Below are 18,481 nucleotides of genomic sequence, written 5' to 3' on the forward strand. Positions count from 1 at the left end.
CCACACTGCTGACGGTGGTTTCTTCACGGGCACCCGCGCGTCGGGGCCGCCCCGGCTGTGCACTTCAAAGCAGTTGATCGGATGTCAATTATATCTCAGTAAAGCTGTTCTGGAAGAAGCGGCTCTGAGGAGGGGCCCGTGGCACGCGACCCGGTACGAGGCCTGGCAGAAGCAGGCCTGTCTCGGGCTCTGAGCCCGGCCTCCCCACCCCCCGCTGCACTCTGATGTCATCTCAACGGCCTCTGCGAGGGCCACTTCCTGACGCGGCGTCTGCCCTCGCCCGGGGCTCCTCGGCTGACCCTCTGGCCACACCATCTCCCCTGCGGGAGCCGGACTGGGGGACTGTGTCCTGCCCACACCCATTCAGGGACGAGGGCACGGGGCAGACGCAGTCAGCACCCACCTCCCACCAGACCCAAGGGCGTCCACAGCTCAGCCTCATCCCACGAGCCGCGGCGGGGGGGCAAACTCACCGCCCACGACCCCGGGCCAGCCGAGCAGCCCTGCCTAGCTCTCCGGCCGCAGCTTGGCCCCTCTCGCCTCCTGCCGTCTCTGAGAGCGCCACCCTCAGGCTCCAGCCCCACCCGGCGCCCTGCAGCGTGCACGGGGGCCCACAGCCCGGGAAGACCCCTGGCTACACCGGGCCCTGATCAGAACCAGCCCTGGGAGGGTGTGGGGCGGGCCCTCGGGGTGCACGGACAGTGCAGGAACCGGGTGGGGGCAGCAGAGGCCTGGCAGTATCATCCCGACCTGCCCAGAGCGACCAGCAGGGAGGCTGGGAGGCTGGTCACAGAGGGCACCGGTGGGCCACAGCGTCGGGGCTGGTCAGGTGCAAAGGGTACGGCCGGGACAGGAGGGACGGGGTGACAGTGTGGGTCCACCGGGCCTCACTTGCCCGATGGGCACTCTCGGGGCACAGGCCAGCACCCCAGGGGAGCGGCTATGGGGCGAGGCCTCAGCTGAGTTGGGACCCAAATCACACGGCACTGCAGACCCAGAACACCACAGAGGGAGGGGGCTGGGGGCTGCAGGGAGGCCCGGGCTCAGGCCCAGGCCCAAGGCACACACGGGTCACCTAGAGGGCGGGCAGGGGCTGAAGACCGAGCCCCTTCCAGGGCTGGGGCGGCTCGTGGGCCTCAGCGTGGACGCCGGCCCCACCCCAACCGGCCGAGGACCGTGAGCGTCATCTCAGGATGTTCCAGGGTCTGGCTTGGATGTATGTCCCTAAATACCTAGCGGGACACCACGTCGAGAGCGCGCAGCCCTTGGCCAGCTGTCCCCATGGGGCTGAGAGCCCCCGGGCAGCCCCGTCTCCGCCCAGCTCTGCTCTACAGCAGCACCGAGGGCCTCTCCCGGTCTGCTCCCCGCACCAGAAGGCACGGAGCCCGTGGAACCAGGGGAACAGGCCAGCTGGCTCAGCTGACTGTGGACTGGGCCCACCCTTCAAGCAGACCACCACCCTCCCACAACGACAGCACCCCTGCACGCGGCAGGGCTGCACGCGGCGCCCGCCTGCCCGGGGTTCCCCAGGCCTGCCGGGTGCTGACCTTTTCCATCTGCCCGACACTTCGCCTGCATGCAGGGGTTCTGAACCCGGCACTCTGCCCCCGCAGGGACACAGGGCAATGTTTGGAGATGCTTTAATTGTCACAGCTCGGGGACGGACACTACTGGCATCCAGTGGGTGCGAGGCCAGGGATGCTGCTGACCCCCCGCAGAGCACAGGCTGCCCCCCCCCCCAACCCAGGGAATGATCCAGATTAAAATGTCAGGAGCGCTGGCCGGGGTGAAGGAACCTGCTCTATAAACCGAAAGCTATCACAATCCCCGATCCAGATAAGACAGCTGAGGCCTTGTGAGATTAAGCCACCAGCACGCCAAACACTTCCCAGGGCCGGGGCCCAGAGCGCACCCCTCCCCGCTGGCTGCCCTAGAGGGAGGAACGCTTCCCCCACGCCCCCCCAGCCCCGCTCTCCCCCTCCCAGCAGCACCCTCCCTTGACATTCCTGTAGCCCGGCCACAGGCAGGGCCTGCCAGCAGTGAGCTCCCAAAGGGCTTTCCAGCCTCCCGTCGGTCGTGTTCCCTGGGGCAAGGCTGACACCGGAGACCAAGCCCCGAGGCCAGGCAGACGTCCACAGTGCCACCCGGACAAACACTCCAGGACAAGCCCAGGGGACAGCAATGCTGCCAGCCCCTCACCCCCCTGAGGACAGCGGCCCCAGGACCGGAGAGGAACCTGGTGCCCCCTTTCCTCCAGGATTCGCGCTCTGCAAGCCCCCACTGTGCTCCTGCAAAGTGGAAGGTGCGCCAGGGACGGCACAGACAGAGGGGACTGGCCTGGGAGGGGGCCTCCCCACTGACACGCAGCCGTCCAGGCCGGAGCTCGGCCAAGGCGTCCGCTGGCCTTCGGAGGCCCCTTCTCCCACCAGGGCCTGGTCCCCCCGCCAGGGCCACAGCGTGTCTGCACCTCCTCCACGAGGAAGGTTCCTGTCCAGCCTCACTGTCAACACGTCCTGAGCTGAAGCCTCACCAACTAGTTCCTGAGTGCCCTGGGGAGACCCGTGGTCTCAGCCTCAGCCCAGGGCTGGAGGGAGTGGTGCCCACACGCCCAGTCCCCACCCCAGGGAGGCAACCCTAGGTGACGCGGTCACCCAGCTCCCTAGGAAGGACGGGTCGTGTTACCAGCCAGGCAGGTGCCACCAGGAACCACCCAAATCCAGAACCACCTGGGGAGGCTCAGCTCCCGCCAAGGCCTGTCAAGCCGAGGACGACCTTCCCGCTCCGGAAGCCCTGCTGGTGGGCAGACAGGCCAGCCTGTCCCCCGGGGGGCTGCCCAGGCTCGGGGCCCAACGGCACACGCCCTGTCCCACAAAGCAAGCGTCGGGCTGCAGGGTCACCGGAGGCCACCCCTTCAAGCCCCCCACCCCAGAAGCTCCTGGCCGGGAGTGTCCCAGGAGCAGCGCGGCGACGGTGCAAGGCAGAGAACCAAGGCCAGCCGGCCCCGTCAGGCTGGGCCACGCTGCGCACAGCACCAGGCCCGGGCCTGCATCCTTGACTCAGGCCCAGACACCCCGGGGACATCCAGGAAGGAGGACGGCTGCTCCGGCCACCAGCAGGCAAAGCAGCCCCGAGCGGCCACACCGACACCCAGCAGGCCCCCCGCCCCCCAGGGCAGAATCCCTGGGGTGAGCAGCCAGCACAGGTTGGGGGTGGCGCAGAGCAGCTCAGGAAGCAAGGGACAGTCCCGGGATGGGGTCCGACACCAGCCCTGCCCCCCACCAATGATGTGACCCTGTGTCTGTCCCCTCGGGGCCTCCATCCACTTTGACAAGCTGCGGGGCCATCAGCTGCCCCCGCCCTGGTGGGTGTGATTCCCTCCGACTCAGACCCCACGGCTGGCCTGGCCATGGCGGAATCAGCGGTCTCAGGCCACGTGGCTAGGCAGAGGGCAGCCGGCTGCCGTCACAGGGAACTGCCCCAAGGGCTGCGGCTGCAGCAAGGGCCTTGGGCCTCCCTCCTGGATGGGCAGCCGGGTTCCCGGGCTGGGCACGTGGGTCGGGGCCACGGCGGCGCTGTGAGACTGCTGTCCAGGTCCCAGGGATGCCCTTCCTTCCCCAGGCCTGAGGCCTCTGAAGGGACTTCTGCCCCGACAGCTGGCTCCTTCTGTCTCTGGGCAGGACCCCACCGAGGTCTGCCCTCCAGGTCACCCCAGGCCTGGGCCGACTGGGACCCCGACATGGGCCGTGCAATCATGATCTCGTGAGAGAAGCTGGGGTCCCCTACACAGCAGCCCTGCCCATCCTGGCAACTCCCACCCCGCTGTCTCCCCAAGGGCAGGACCTGAGAGCCAGGCCTGTCCCGGCCCGATGTGGAGGCAGTGCCAGACCCCGCCGGGCACGCGCCCCCGTGACTCCCCCCCGGCGCCATACCCACTGAGGATGGATTCTCAGCCGCAGGAGGGACCAAGGGCCCCAGGACCCTCCTGGGGTGTGCTTGCGGCTTATCTTAGTAAAAATGACGCTTTATTATTTTCTTAAACGACCGGTATTTTCAAAGTAGAAAATTCAGAGAAGCAAAAGTTTAAAAACTGCAACCCAGAACCCACACCCAGGGGTGACCACCAGGAACCCCTCGGCGTCCACTTTCAGACCGTCCCCCACCTGTATGGCCTTGCGTGAGTGCGCGGCCTGCCGTCTGCTGCCAGGGGCCACTGCCTTCCTGTCACACCCCGTCCAGGCTGTACTCGTCCCAAAGTGTCCCCCAGCGTCCTGACCCTGCTCTGTCTCGTGCCATCCTTTCAACAGCGCTGCCTGCTGGAAAGACAGGGCCCTCTGTCCTGAGCCCCCTTTTGTTAAACCAAACCCCACGCCCAACGAGCAGCCCCCGGGGGCTGGCTCCCACCTTCCCCGTGGTGAGTTTGCCGAGCAATTCCTGGGGAGGTGGTCCCGTGGGGATGGACCCTGGAGTGGCTGGGCGCAGCCAGGGGCCCGGCCAGCTGCCGCGGGGCTGATGCCCTCCCTGGCGAGCTCCTGGGGTCTCGGGAAGCGGGAGGCTTCTGCTCGGAGCCTCGAGTCCTCCAAACCTGTCTCAGACCTCAGCCCCACGGTCTCCACTCTCCCTGAGCAAGCACCCAGTCACCCCATCACAGGGCACGGAGAGCCCGCCCCAAAGGACCGCCTGCCCAAAGAGGCTGGAAAGGCCCACGGACACCCCGGGGCGGCGTGACTCGGAGGTGGCGGGCCGTCCGCCAGAGACCTTGATAAGAGCACGGAGGTGGGGCCTATCCTGGGGACGAGGCCAGCCAGGCCCGCAGAGCCCCCAGCCTCGCCCATCCCCCTCGTGCCAAGGGCAGCCAGAACATTCCAGTGCTGCCCGGGAGGTGCCCACGCCCCCGCCAAGCTGCACGCGGGACCTTGGGCCCTGATCCAGGGGGCCGGATGGGGAGGGCAGAAAGCGGCCTCCACCTCTGGGGGCTTCTCACCCGCCCCATCTCCTGTTTTATCCTCGGCCCGGTGGGGTAGGGACGGACCTCTCCAGGGACACAGGGGGTCACCCCAGGGCGCATGGCAGGTCAGGGACAGGCCAGGAGCAGAGCCATGTGTCGGGACTCCCCGCTCTGATCACACGCAAACTGGGGCCTCCTGGAATCTGCCCTGACCCCCTCCCTCCTCACCCTCACCCTCACCCTCCCCCCTCCCTCCTCACCTTCCTCCCTCCCTCCCCCTCCCCCCCACTCAGCAGCTCGAGGGTCTCAAACCAGGCTGGGACCCTCGCCCCTAGGACCCCACACGGCTGCTGGCCGCGCTCGGCAGAGACCTGGACTCCCGGCCTCCCGCCAGCCCCACCAGGTCCCTCACCACCGCCCGGCCTCCCCGAGCTGATTCTCAGTGAGGTCACCCTACCGCCGGGGCACATGGGAGGCGAGCAGGAAGCACCCACAGGACGGCCACGTGCGGTGACGGTGGGGTCTCCAGGAGATGTGGGGGGGCAGGCCGTGAGGGCTGCCACCCCAACTGGAGTGTGCACGTCCCAGAAACTGAGGCCTTCCCCGGGAGCCCGCAGGGCCGGTGCACGGTCCACGACGAGACTAGGAGGCGAGCTGAGACTCAGCCCCAGAGAGCGCAGCCCGGGCCCTGGCCCCGCCGGCCAGCCGTGCTCACGTCCGCTTCACGCACGGCAGCCGGGCAGCCCCGGGGACAGCACGGCGACCCACCCACACCCCCATTTACCCAGAATCCAGGCCACAGACGGCTCCCATGGCTTCCCAAACCAATGCCCACAGAGACAGACTTGGGGTCTGGGAACCCCAGAAAGACGGCAGGGCTAGGTCTCCCCGCCAGAGACACTCTGCCACTTTCTAGGTCCTGGGCTTTGGCTAGGTTGGCCTGACAGCCGGTCCACCCAACCACACTGGGGACAAGTGTGGCCAAAGCCACACCGCCTACGGACCATGTCCAGAACGCCCCTCTCGGGACAGCAGGTAGCTGACCGGTATACCTGGTGGGTGCTGGGGCCAGCGTGGAGCCATCCAGCCACCTGTCCACCCATCCACCCACATAGCCATCCATCCATCATTCCACGTGTCCATCCACCATCCATCTCTACATCTGTCTGTCCATCCACCCACCCACCCACCCATCCCTCGGGGGCACCTACTCTACACTGTGCCATGCGCTGGCCCAGGGGTCCCAGACCCTCCCCTTATTCCACAGCAACCACAGGCCTCAAATTCCTGAGACTTGGGAAGCTTAGAGTCAGGGGCTGGGAAGCACCACGGAGGAACGGGGCCTCCCTCCGACAGCAGGGTTCCCGTCCACAGCAAGGGGCTCAGGGCCTCAGCCCAGCCAGTGGACAAGGATGACAAGGACCCCAAACAAGAAACCAGAACACCCCATGCCTGGGAGCAAGCGCTCCTCTGAGAGAGATGGCCCTCCCCCCAACTGCAGGGGCAGGACCTCCTATCTCCTCCGTCCCCCATCTTATGGCCAATGGGCCTCGGTGAGTCAGGGAGCTGGGTCTAACCAGGCTGCTCCACAGCCCCTGGGACCCCTGAAGTCTCTGTCCCTGCCTGGAAAGGGAAGGAACCACTCAGACCCTGTGGATGAAACATCAGGACGGCACAGCCACAGGCCAGCAACACTCGTGGCAAAAAGGCACATGTCCCTGAACTAGGTGACGGCAAACAAGGCTTTTTCAACGTGTTGAATCACGACCTAAGGTCATGTCACAACAGATCCCTAAATGCTTCTTATGGACTCTTTCAATCTACATGTTCCCACACCCTCTTTTTTTTTTTTTCTCTTGCTCATTTATTCATTGAAGAAATCAGGCCTCTTGTCCTGTAGGTCAGCGGTCCCCAAACTTTTTGCCACCAGGGACCGGTTTCATGAAAGACAATTTGTCCAGGACCTGGGGGTGGCAGGGGGGAGGTGTTTTCAGGATGATTCAAGCTACCGTGCACTTTATTTCTATTATTGTTACACTGTAATATATAATGAAGTCATTATACAACTCACCATCATGCAGAGTCAGGGGGAGCCCTTTCACTGCCACCCACTGATAGGGGTTTGATATGAGTCTGCAAGTAACTGATTTATTATGGTCTCTGTGCAAAACATTCCAGAGGCGCAGGGTGTCTGGCCCTCTCCGCTTTGGAGACCTCAGCAGCCGTGAGACTCACAGCCGAACCCACGACCCCAGCAGAGGGCCACGGTGATGCTTTAGCCCCAGAGTCGCCTAGTCAGGCATCAGCCAGGATCCCAAAGAGGCAGGACCTCACCGGCTGTGTGGTTTCCCTGAGGTGCAGCTGCATGTGGGGAAGCAGGACCCGGGCTGTGTCTTTTCCCTTTACTTGCTGAGGTTCAAAATAACCAGAGGCCTCCCTATTATCCTCCAAAGGCGGCTGCTGGTTTGTCCCACAAACGGATGCAGGGTGCAGCCTGGGATTTAAGCTCCTCGTGAGGCCATCAATCCACTGAGGAGGGCCTGACTCTCGACTTATCGCGATGCAGCCAGTGGACACGTCCTTCAGCTGTGACTCCAAGTCCTTGAGACGTGGCCCCGGGGGCCTTGACGCAGCTTCCCGCTTTCCCATGCGGCGCGATGGTCCAGGCTCAGCTTGTACGTTTCCTGCCCCAGACCCGGATACAGACGTTTCTCTGGGACCCCTGGTTTCCCTCTGGGGAAAGGGCACCTGGGGGCCAAACCTGGAGGCCAGGGATGCTCATAGCAACAAGCCAGCCCTTCTTTCTCGCCCTTTCGTGTAAACAGAGAAGCAGCTGTTTTTTTGGTTTTTTGGTTTTTGGGGTTTTTTTTTGCGGTACGCGGGCCTCTCACCTCTCTGGCCTCTCCCGTTGCGGAGCCCAGGCTCCGGATGCGCAGGCCCAGCGGCCACGGCTCACGGGCCCAGCCGCTCCGCGGCATGTGGGATCCTCCCGGACCGGGGCACGAACTCGTGTCCCCCACATCGGCAGGCGGACTCCCAACCACTGCGTCACCAGGGAAGCCCCGAGAAGCAGTTTTTAAACAAAATCATCGTGAACACATGCTGATGCTTCTCACCAAATGAGGGCTGGAGGGTTTTGCTCAGCATCACCTAAATTTCATCGGCTCTGTTCTGTGCTCAACACCCCAGCTCTCAGCAACACCAACAGAATTCCTCAGTAGCCTCACCCCATGATTCCCATGCAAGGGCCTTAGAATAATAAAACAAACACCACCACGACCGTTGACACCATGACTAAAACCAGCGCACACGCACACCCCCAGCTCCATCCGCTCTGAGCCCGCCAGCAACAGGTCCCCCGAGATAAGATCTCTCTGGGGATTATTCCACCCCAGTGCAAACTTAAGGTCGTCTGTTTCATTTCGATTTTGAAGGACTTCTTTTTCTCGTTAAGATTTATTTAGGGATTTACGGGATCAGGAGTTGCTTTAATATTTAAAGTTATGGGAACTGGGCTTCCCTGGTGGCGCAGTGGTTGAGAGTCCGCCTGCCGATGCGGGGGACACGGGTTCGCGCCCCAGTCTGGGAGGATCCCATGTGCCGCGGAGCGGCTGGGCCCATGAGCCATGGCCGCTGAGCCTGCACGTCCGGAGCCTGTGCTCCGCAACGGGAGAGGCCACGACGGTGAGAGGCCTGCGTACCTAAAAAAAAAAAAAAAAAAAAAAAAAAAAAAGCTATGGGAACCATTTACAAGCTTCCAAACTCACATCTATAAAGCAATCTACACATCCTCAGAGACGTTTGGGTTCTGTCATGTCCCCCTACCCAGAGGTAACTTTTTATGTTTCGGTTTATCCTTTCACTGCTTTTGTTTCTTAATATAAAGTAAGTATATCTATATTGGCGTACCCTTTTATTACAGGAGCAGCAGCTTGTTATACTTTTATCCATGGTGTGTGTGTGTGGTGGGTTTTTATTTCCACGTAAAAATATTTCCTTGTAATCACTCCACAAAAGCACATGAAGACTGCACTGGCCCTTTCCCACACCTGCACAATATTCTGCACGCAGCAGATCCAACCTGCTTCCTCCAGGCTGGCATCTGAGTTCTCCATCTTGCGCTTTTACAAAGAACGCTTTAACAATCAGCCTTGCACAGGTGTACTTTCCTTTTTTTTTTTTGCCGATCTCTTCAAGATAGGTCCCCGGAAGTGGGATTGCTGGGCCCGAGGGTACGGGCATGCCTAACTGTGCCAGATGTTGCCAAATGCTGCTCCCCACGGATTCTACCATTTTGCAGACCCTCCAGCAACACGACCGCTGCTTCCCCAGAGCCTCGGCGGCCGCCAGCTACATATGCCTATAAAGGCTTCTGGATTTCTGCCAGCCTGGTGGGACCTCAGCGAAACCCGTGTCTGTGCGTCTCCGACAGGGAGTGGGTCGGCATCTTCTCACACGTTTAAGGACTACCTCACCAGCCACTTTTCCTGGGAACTCTCTGCTCACCTCTCTTGCTTGTCTTCTGTGGGGTCACTGGGATTTTTCTTCTCTATTTTCAGAAACGCTTCCTATCTCAGAGCTATTAACCCGGCGCATGTGCCACAGCCTCTGCCCCGGATTTTCCCCGGTCTCTTTACTGCTCACCAGGTGGTGGTATCATGCAAAAACCACTTCTTTCTCATACAGCCTCTTCCTTAATGCACTGGCTTTTGAGTCACAGAGAAGCCCCCCCACCCTCACCCTCGCTCTGTAGAGGGTCCCCCGAGTCTCCTTGCGGTACCTGAGTGGTTTTCCGACCACCTGGGGCCCATCCCAGGGTGCAATGCAAGGAGCAGATCCAGCCTCACCCGTTCTTCCTGAAGCATCACCTATGAGAAACCCCCCAACGTTTCCCCATTGGTTGAAGATGCTGCCTATATTTTTGGCTAAACATTCATTCACAATTGAGTCTCTATGTGGATTTTTTATTCTGTTCTATTGCTTGTCCACATGCCAGTACCACAGTGCTTTTACTACCCAAGCTGGGTTTTCTAACATTTTGAGCCGTCCCAGCCAAGAACGCGGATGCGACTTTTGAGAGAGACCAGCTGCAGATGTCTTGGAACAGAAATCCAAACCACGTGACCCATCAGGCTGACACGTTCCAAGCACGTGGTTCTGGGGCTGCTCAGGCACCACCTGAAGCTCTTCTGGGTGCCCCGGGGACCCCCAGCTGCCCTCTGCCGGGTGGGACCCTCTGGGAGGCAGGGGCCTGTCCCTCTGGGTCAGGGCTCGTCCTGCGGGCCCCTCCCAGATGGATGGGTTACGATCAGCCTGGCAGTGAAGGAGGCAGCGCCTGGCCCAGACCGGGGTGGGGTGAAGTGGGGGTCTCAGCGTGGCCGGGCATCTCCACACGGAGAAGCGTTCCAGGGCTGAACGGACTCGGGGGCAGGGTGGGGACTCCCGGCTCCTTTTTCTGACTTTCTCTAGATCTCTGCATGGCACTCGCAGCAAATTCGGCAGGAAAATGTGGAGGAACCGGCTGAGGGCATGGCTTTGAGAGGGGGCAGAGAAGAAAGTCCACCCTTGAGAGGCACAGGGGGACGCCCACAGCCCCTGCTCCCCAGTGAACTGGCACCCGGTGGACGGGCGCAGCCGGGAGGGTGCCCGAGATGAGAGGCAGGCATGAGGCCAGCATCTCGGGAGGTTTGAAGGGGGCTGCCGTCGGGCGCTTCATGGATGCAGCGGAGGGAGCCCGTGCGGGGTGGGGGGGGGCGGAAACAGGGACGGTAAGGGCCAGTGGGCAAACACCAGGCACGACGCCGGGAACATCAGCATTGTAAGATATCCAGGAAGAAGCGGAGCAGCTTTCCGGGGGTGGCACGAGCCAAGTGGCTGGGCCTGCTTCCCCACGCACAAGTCACTGAGTAGAGAAGGGGAGTGGGGAGCAGGCCCAGAGCCCAAGTGCACGGGGTGGCCCTGGCATCCGCTGCCCCCACCCCTGCAAGGCGGAACGGCACCTGCAGATCGGTGGTGGTGGGGGGGTGTTTGGAGAGTCCTGCTCTGATGGGCGGAGCCAACATCCCCCACAGAGCAGCTGGGACCACGGCTCGGTCCTCCTGTGCTCAGAGCCCATCACAGGCAAAGGCAGTGCCACCTCCCTGGACCACGCACCCATCCTTCAGTGGGGACCGTGCTCTGCACGGGGGTTCAGGCACCTCCTCAGGACACACTCCCTTCGCAGGTTCTTCACCCGGGCAGTGAGGATCTGCCCCCCCGACCCCGGCCGGGGCTACTGGGAAGACGGAGAAGTTCTGGGGGAAAGGGCTCCGAAAAGCCCCCGCCCTCAAACACACAGGGGCCTACAGCACTCTCCCGTAGCCATGGGAGGGGCCCAGCGACCTCTGCCCCCACCACTTTCTGAGCTCACCCGCCGCCCAAGCTCGGGAATGTCACTGGATAAAAATACCCACAGACGATGTCATCAGGCCCAGCCTGCCTGTGGGGCTCGGAGCTGCTGGGCAGCGGGCTGACTGCCACGGCCCAAGCTCGGGGCGGGTGGGGGGGGTGCCCTGGGCTACCAAGGCCGGACACCAGGTGACCCTGTCCCGAGCGCCTATCCCTGCTAGGTACAGGATGGCCCTGCCCACCCACTCGGACCCTCTAACGCCCGAGAGCGCTGAGACCAGCACACACTAGTACCCCACAAAGCACCAGAGTGACTGAGCCACCATGGGGGCTCCGAGCGCCAGGTCAAGGGGGTGGCAAAGAGAGAAGGCATGGCTCTGCCTGGGGCAAAACGGGAAGGCTTCCTGGAGGAGGAGGTCTCCGAGCTGAGCCTCAGCCTGTGGTTCTGGCAGCAGGGCTTTAGGGCAGAAGCCTAAAGCAGCCAGATCAAAGGCCTCCAAAGGCTAGTCACCCACCCACAGGGTAGCAGCACCAAGAGTGGAGAGCCAGTGCCCCAGCCATGCTGACACATCCAGGGACGCCCTCTCTGGGCTCACGTACTGCCCTCGGGAGGCAGCTTCCTCCTCCCTTCCCCTCCCCCGACAAATGGTGGCATCCACTCCTCACGTGGCCAAGCCACCCCAGGGTCAGCACTACAACCCCTGCCCAGGGTGGGAGGGAGTCACGTGAACAAGGCGCCATCAGGCCTACCCGGATTCTGGCCCCACCATCGGAAGAAGCGACGGGCTTCAGAGGCAGGCAGCCTGGAGCATATGCCCAGCTGTGTGGCCATGTGCACGTCACCTCCCCTCTCTGGGCCTAGGATTTGCACACAGCACCGGCCCGTCCCTCTCCGTCTTCCACCAGGGCCTGGGGGAGAGCCAGGCTGCCCCTCTGCCCCAGCACCCTCACCCCAGTTAGTGCCCACGTGGGCTCAGAGAAGGGACCTGGGGTCACCTGGCCAGGAAGCAGAAGACAAACCATCGCGAGGCCAAGTCCCATCACACTGTCAGAAGCCGTGCGTAAAAATGGCACGTGGCGTCACAGGGGGTCATCCTGCCCGACAGCAGAGCTGGAGCCCCACCCCTTGCCAACCACCACCCCGCCTTCCGTGAGACGTGGGGCTGTCCCAGCACTCGGGGAACCTCTGGAGGGAAACTCAATGGCCCTCTCTGCCCTCCAGGACAGAGTGCAGACAGTCACCCAACCTGCTCCAAGCTCTGCCCCTTGCTCCAAGGTGCCTCCCCAGGGAGAGTGAAGCCGGCCCGCTGGACCCTGCATCCAGGCCTGGATCCGCAGAGTCCGAGGTGAAGGGTCCAGATGACGGAGCTCCTCCTCCTTCTCCCCGCAGCAGCAGAGCCCAGGCACCAACCAGCACACGTGAGCGTCCGTGGTGTTTCCCGGCAGCAACCGCACCCCTCGTCTGGCTTCGGGTTCGCGGCCCCCGCTCCTCCAGGCCCAGCACCTTCTCCCCGCACACTGGCGTCCTTGGACACCATCTCCACCTCACAGGAGCCACACCTGACACCGTCCCAGCCCGTCCACCTCACCCGTGGACAGGGCCTTGAGCCCGAGAAATGCCACGCGAGCTGAAAGCTGGTTTAGAACATCGGTCTGAGAAGGGCCTCAAAGTTTACCGGGGTCCACGGCCCAGACCAGGAGGCAGGGAGGGCTCAGCCCAGGGCCCCCATCAGGAGCGCCACCCCACTCAGCGCACAGCACCAGGAACTGGTGAGAAACCAGGACCCGGGCTCCTGACCTGCCGGACACACCTGCCTCTCAGCGGCATCCCCAGGACACACTGGCCTGCAAAGCCCCATTCACGCCAGAAGAGTCAGCCTGGGAACCGGCTTTTGCAGGAGGAGGACGATCCCGAGCCCCTGACACCTTGAGAATCGGACACCCCGGGTGGAGCCGGGACCCCCCCGGTGGGCGCGGTGCTCCAGGCCGGCCTCGGCTGCTCCAGCGTCTGCCTCCCCGGGACAAAGCCCCCGCCCCAGCCCCACGAGACCCTGCTGCAGGAAGGTCCCAGGGCGTGGGGACTGCGAGTGCAAATGGGCCCCTCCCACCCCTCCGGCCCTGGGTACCCCCACAGGTGCAAGCGGAGGCCGTGGGCACCAAGCCCAAGGGGAGCCGACGATTCAGAACCAGGCACGGGCGAGCAATCCCTCCCACCTGAGCAAGGCTGCCGGCAGGTGCCACACTCACCAAGCCTGCCACAGAGGAGGGGATGCGGACTCAGGGAGGTGGCCCAGCCACGGCGCAACGCTGGGGCACGAAGCCTGGACGCCGCCCAGGGCCGAGCTCCCACACAGCCTGGCCCACTCCGCATCCTGCGCCAGGCGGCCTCCAGGCCCCAGACCTCGGCGCTCGCTGGGCGTGCCTTCCAGCCCAGGGGCTCCCACCCCCTGGACCTTCCCTCCCCTCCCACCACCTCCCTTGGAGCCTCAAGGTCTCTCCCGGGCCCCCTCCTCCCCAGCTGGTGGCCCCGGCATAAGGGACACCTGTGGTCCCCCAACTAGTGTCAGACCACGATGAGGCGCTCAACATATAGAGGGCAGCGGGTCCAGAAACAGTGGGCTGGGTCTGGGGTGGCAGTGAGGGGTCTCTAGACAGCCAGGGGGAGACCAGAGGACCAGGCCCTGGAGAAGGTGACACAGGGGAAAGCATCAGCAGGAATTCCCCCAGCTTTACTGCGAACTGGGCGCTAAGAACTCCTTGGAGGCGTCTCAAAGGGGATGGTGGGGAGACCAGAGAGCCTGTCCCCCTCCGCCCCTGCCCTCCGCCCTCCCTGACCAGCTCCCCTTCTCGGCAGGTCTGCCTGGGGTGGGACGGGCACCAGGGGGCAGGGTCGGGGGATGCGCCCGGGGAACTGGCCTCCACTTTCAGAAAGGCGGGCGGGCTCGGCCCAACAAACCGCCAGGGAACGCTGCCAGTGCCATCAATTATTAACATCCGCTCTGAAGGTGCCGCCAAAGCCACCGGAAAGTCCTCGGGAACCTGGGAAAGGCAGGGTGGCGGGAGGGCAGGGACAGGACGCACTCCTGGGCCCTCCCCCAAACCTCCCCTTAGCCCCCCACAATCTCCAAGCTTCTCCCAACCAGCGGGGATGCTGACGGAGGGGGCGAGGGGCACCTGTCCCCGTATGAGGAAACTGAGGCACAGGGGCTTCTCCCAGGCTGCGTGGGTGGGAGCAGCTAGAAGAAGACAGGAGTCTGCACGTGTCACCCTGTGGCTCCGAGAGGTCGGGGGGAGGAGGGGGAGAGAAAAGAGAGGGAGAAGGAGAGAGGAGGGGGCTCCTCCGGGCTCCTGTGACTGGAAGCCCCCTGCCTGGCAGGAGGGACGCGGAAGCTGGGAGCAGCCTCCATCCTGGTCTCTACAGACGGAGGCTGTGGAGGCCCAGCCCAGCGGCCAGGGAGGGCTGCTATGGGGCCGCCGGGCCCCACTCCAGTCCAGGCATCTCCCCAACCAGACAACCTCAGCCAAGGCCCATCAGCATGGAGGCCAGGCCTCCCTCGCCCTCAGCCAGAGTGGGAGCCGCCGCACGGTGGGGATGTGAAGAGCCTCAGATGAGGACCGGGGGCCAGGGGCAGTGCCGGGCGGGGGGGCAGCCTCCCGCCCCCTGACCCCGGCAGACGGGACAGGCGGCCGCGCACAGGAAGGGCCGCTCTCCTCTTGGCCAGAGCAGGGGTTCCCCGACCAGGAGGGGGACAGGATATCCTGGCCTGCTTCCCCAGCTGCGCCTGGGAGAGTGTGCCCAGCCCTGCAGGGCCCGCAGGACAGCGGCTCCCACACCCACCCAGGCCCCAGCCCTTCAAGGCCGGGCTCATCCTTCCCAGGCCGGAAACCGAGCTCAGCCTGGGTCGTAACAATCAGCCCGCACGTTTCACCATCTGCCTCACCAAGGACAGAGCTTTCTCTCTGCTACCGTCTCAGACGCTTCTCAGAACAACACCGGGGCCAGAGTGGGCGCCATCCACTCCTTTCCTCAGCGCTGCGGCCAGGCTCTGGCCACTCAGTCCCAGGTTGCCCCTGCGATCCCAGCTTGAGCCCAGGTCCCCTGGAGACACTGGCCAATTCAGAGTGTCTGGGGCCCTGCCAACCTCCCGGAGGTGAGGGGGCACCTTCCCGGGTCCCAGGGAAGCCACGTGCCCTGCCTAGCCAGGGTCCACCTGCAGACCCACCCTGAGCGGAGGACTGCGGCACACCTCTTACAGACGGGGACGAGAGTGGGAAAAGACTGACCCAAGGTCACCAGGCCACCCTTGGAGGGCCCCCATTCCCAGCTCCTCCCCCCTGAGGGGAAGCCACGTAGCTACTGTCCCCAGAAGCCACCCCTGCCCTACAGCTCCTGGGGAGGCTGGGCAAGGCATACTGCTGAGCAACTTCCGAGAGCTAAACAATCAGAATCAGGAAGAAAACACAAGTGTAAAAGCAGAGACGTCCTCTGGGGAGTGGCAAGCCTTCTCCCCCCACAAGGCACTGCAGCGGCCGGGGGGCCCGGGCAACGCGCGCACCCTCGGGCCTGCCACCCCAGGACGCAAGCCAGTGGGGTGTCTGCAGGCCCCTCGCCTTGGCAGCCCTAGGGCTGAAGAGGCACTGCCGCACTGCCTGGCGATCCTCTGCCCAGAGCTGGCACATAGGGTTCCAGGACAGAGAGGCGGCTGGGCAGGGTCTGCTCCAGGACCGGCTGTGGGGTCCGTCCCACCCCTGGCCCCCTCCAGGAGCTTGGGGTCCAGCAGGTGAGGGCTGGGGGGCAGGCAGCCCACATGCACAGCAGCACCCACGAGCCAGCTGTTGGCTGGGCGCTCAAACAGCTGGCGTCAGACCAGGGCAGGATCCTTCAGGTCAGTGCACACAAAACATCCCCCCCAAACCCCAAGACAAGCTGCTGCCGCTGCAGCCGCAGACCAGGCCGCGCTCTCCCACAGACCAGCCGTGGCCACGGCTAAGCTCCCCCTGGCACCTCAGCAGGCAGGGACTGGGCGGGGGAGAGGCTTGAGGACACTGTCCCCACCACTTGCCCTCCTGCTCTGGAAGGCCTGCCCCCCCCCCCGCCCGCCGCAGGGAGGGCAGCAACACTAGTACCACCTGCGCTCAGAGGAGCAAAGGTGAGGAACCGAGGTCATGCGCCCCACCTTGCCGCACCTGCCGAGACTGCGCTCCGAGGTCAGCCCGGAGACAGCCAAGCCGAGGCTCACAGGCCAGAGGCCGGCCTCACACCCAGAGCCCACCGGCCAGGAGGCGGGGAAGCAGGGCCGCGCGAGCTTGGGGGAGGGCTCCCCGTGGCCCCGTCACAGAGCGCCCTGCCCTGCCCCAGGCAGGCACGCGCAGCGGCCGCTGGCATCAGAACCACCTGGGAAGCAGCGGGGCCAGGTGCTGCCTATAGGGCGCTGCTTTCGCCTGGCGCACAGCTTCCTCTGATCGACCAATGGAATCAGGGGCCCGACCTCTCTCCTCCCCGCCACCCTGTGTGTCCCCCCAGGCTCCTCTGCTTCAGCCCAGGGTTTCCAGAGCCTGGCTGGGTTCTTGTGGGGCCGTGGGCACTCCCACGCCCATGCTGACACCTCAGGCTACACCACGAGGCCTGCCACCCCGTGGGGCAGCCCTGCTCCGCTTGCCCAGGAGACGCCCCACAGGGCCCGCCTGGACCGGGGAGGGTCTGAGATGTGGCTGCCCCAGCGGGGGCACCGGGCCCTGCCCTCTCTTGCCTCCCAGCCCCGCCCAGGGAACACTCTCCCCTGCCCCCGTCCCCCCGCGGAAGGATTAACACCTGGACCGTCCCTCCAGGGAGGAGCGGGCCAGCTTGGGCAGCGCACTCCTCCCAGCTGGCTCCCCCGACTCACGCCCGGGCAGCGCCAGCGGGGAGCTTCCCACCCCCAAGGGGTCAGACCCACGCGCCCCCGAACTTCAACACACAAGCTCCCCGCTGCTTCTGTTTTTCCCATTAACCCCTTCCTTCCCTCGGGCTGGTCTGAGCCGCAGGTTCGGGCGGCAGCAGGTGGCACAGGGACAGCGCTCCCCGCACGCCCTCCCCGGCCCCGCGGGGAGCTGCCAGACCCAGCCGCCGGCGATACTCACACGGCAAAGTGGTAGACGAAGCACTTCCAGCCGGTGGGGCGCTCCAGGAAGTTGTAGACGCGGCCCTGGATGTGAGTGCGCGCGAGCAGCGGGCGGCGCGCGCTGTAGATGGAGACGCGCGGGTCGAGGCTCACCGGCGGCCGCGGGCCAAGGTCGGCGGCGGCGGGGGGCGCGGCGGGCGCGGAGGGGGACGCGGGCCCCGGGGCGCCTGGCGGGGCGATGGGCGCGTAGAGCGCGCCGCCCCCCGGGCCGCCCTCGGCCAGCTCCAGGGAGAAGGGGCACTTCTTGGGCAGGCCCGCGCTGCCCCGCCGGGCGCCCGGCAGGCGGCCCCCGGCCCAGCGCTTTCTCTCGGCCCTGGGAGGGGAGGTGGCCGCGGCCATGACCAGGCAGGGCCCGCGGGGGCCGGGCGGGTGGTGGCACGAGGAGCTGCAGCGAAGTGGGGCGCAGTGCGGGCGGCCGCTGCTGCCAGCCGGGCCGCGGGTCCGCTGCCCGCCCCGCCAGGGCGTGGGGGGCGGGGCCGGGAGGGGGCGGGGGCCGCGGGCGGGTCCCGGGGGTTGGCGAGCCCCGCCCCCGGGCCGGACGCCCCGCCCCCAACCAACGTTGGCGCCCGGGGCGCCTGAGGCTGAGCCCCGACTGCGCTCACCTGCTTGGTTGGTCCCTCCCGCGTCTGCGCCCACCTGTTGGGTCCGCCCCTTTAGCCTTCACCTTCTCGGCCCCGCCCGCCCCATCTGCTCGGTCCGCCCCTTTCCGCGCTCCTCGCTCCGCCCCGCCTGCGCCCACGTGCTCGCCCTCCCCAAGCCCACCTGCTAGGCCTGCAAGAAGCCTCCAGTCAAGTCAGGAAGGAAGGCGCGGGGTCATTAGGTGCAGGGACCTCTAACTGCCCGGGCAGGAGGACGGGGCGGGTCGCAGACAGTCACTCAGAAGAGGGTGGGAGTGAAGGGGGAAGGCGGGGCACGTCAGGAGGATGGCGGTGAGCCCCGCGAACAATCCGAGCGCCCCCTGGGTGCCCGAGCGCCCGAGCGAGCACGC

The 18,481-nt window shown here is 64.8% G+C and overlaps 1 protein-coding gene across 2 annotated transcripts in view; it reads right to left on the reverse strand.

Annotated features, from left to right (window-relative positions):
• KCNQ1 (potassium voltage-gated channel subfamily Q member 1) overlaps nucleotides 1–17,832 on the reverse strand; it is a 344,375-nt gene extending 326,543 nt beyond the window's left edge. For both annotated transcript variants that reach the window (XR_010841317.1, XM_059070209.2), the window contains exon 1: nucleotides 17,453–17,832. Coding sequence is in view for 1 of the 2 variants with exons in the window: in XM_059070209.2 (XP_058926192.1) it covers nucleotides 17,453–17,832 (380 nt within the window). In the remaining variant the exon portion in view is untranslated. The remainder of the gene's footprint in view (nucleotides 1–17,452) is intronic.
• Nucleotides 17,833–18,481: the final 649 nt, after the last annotated feature.

Source organism: Kogia breviceps, chromosome 7 (genome assembly GCF_026419965.1).
Source record: "Kogia breviceps isolate mKogBre1 chromosome 7, mKogBre1 haplotype 1, whole genome shotgun sequence".
Classification (NCBI taxonomy): Eukaryota; Metazoa; Chordata; class Mammalia; order Artiodactyla; family Physeteridae; genus Kogia; species Kogia breviceps.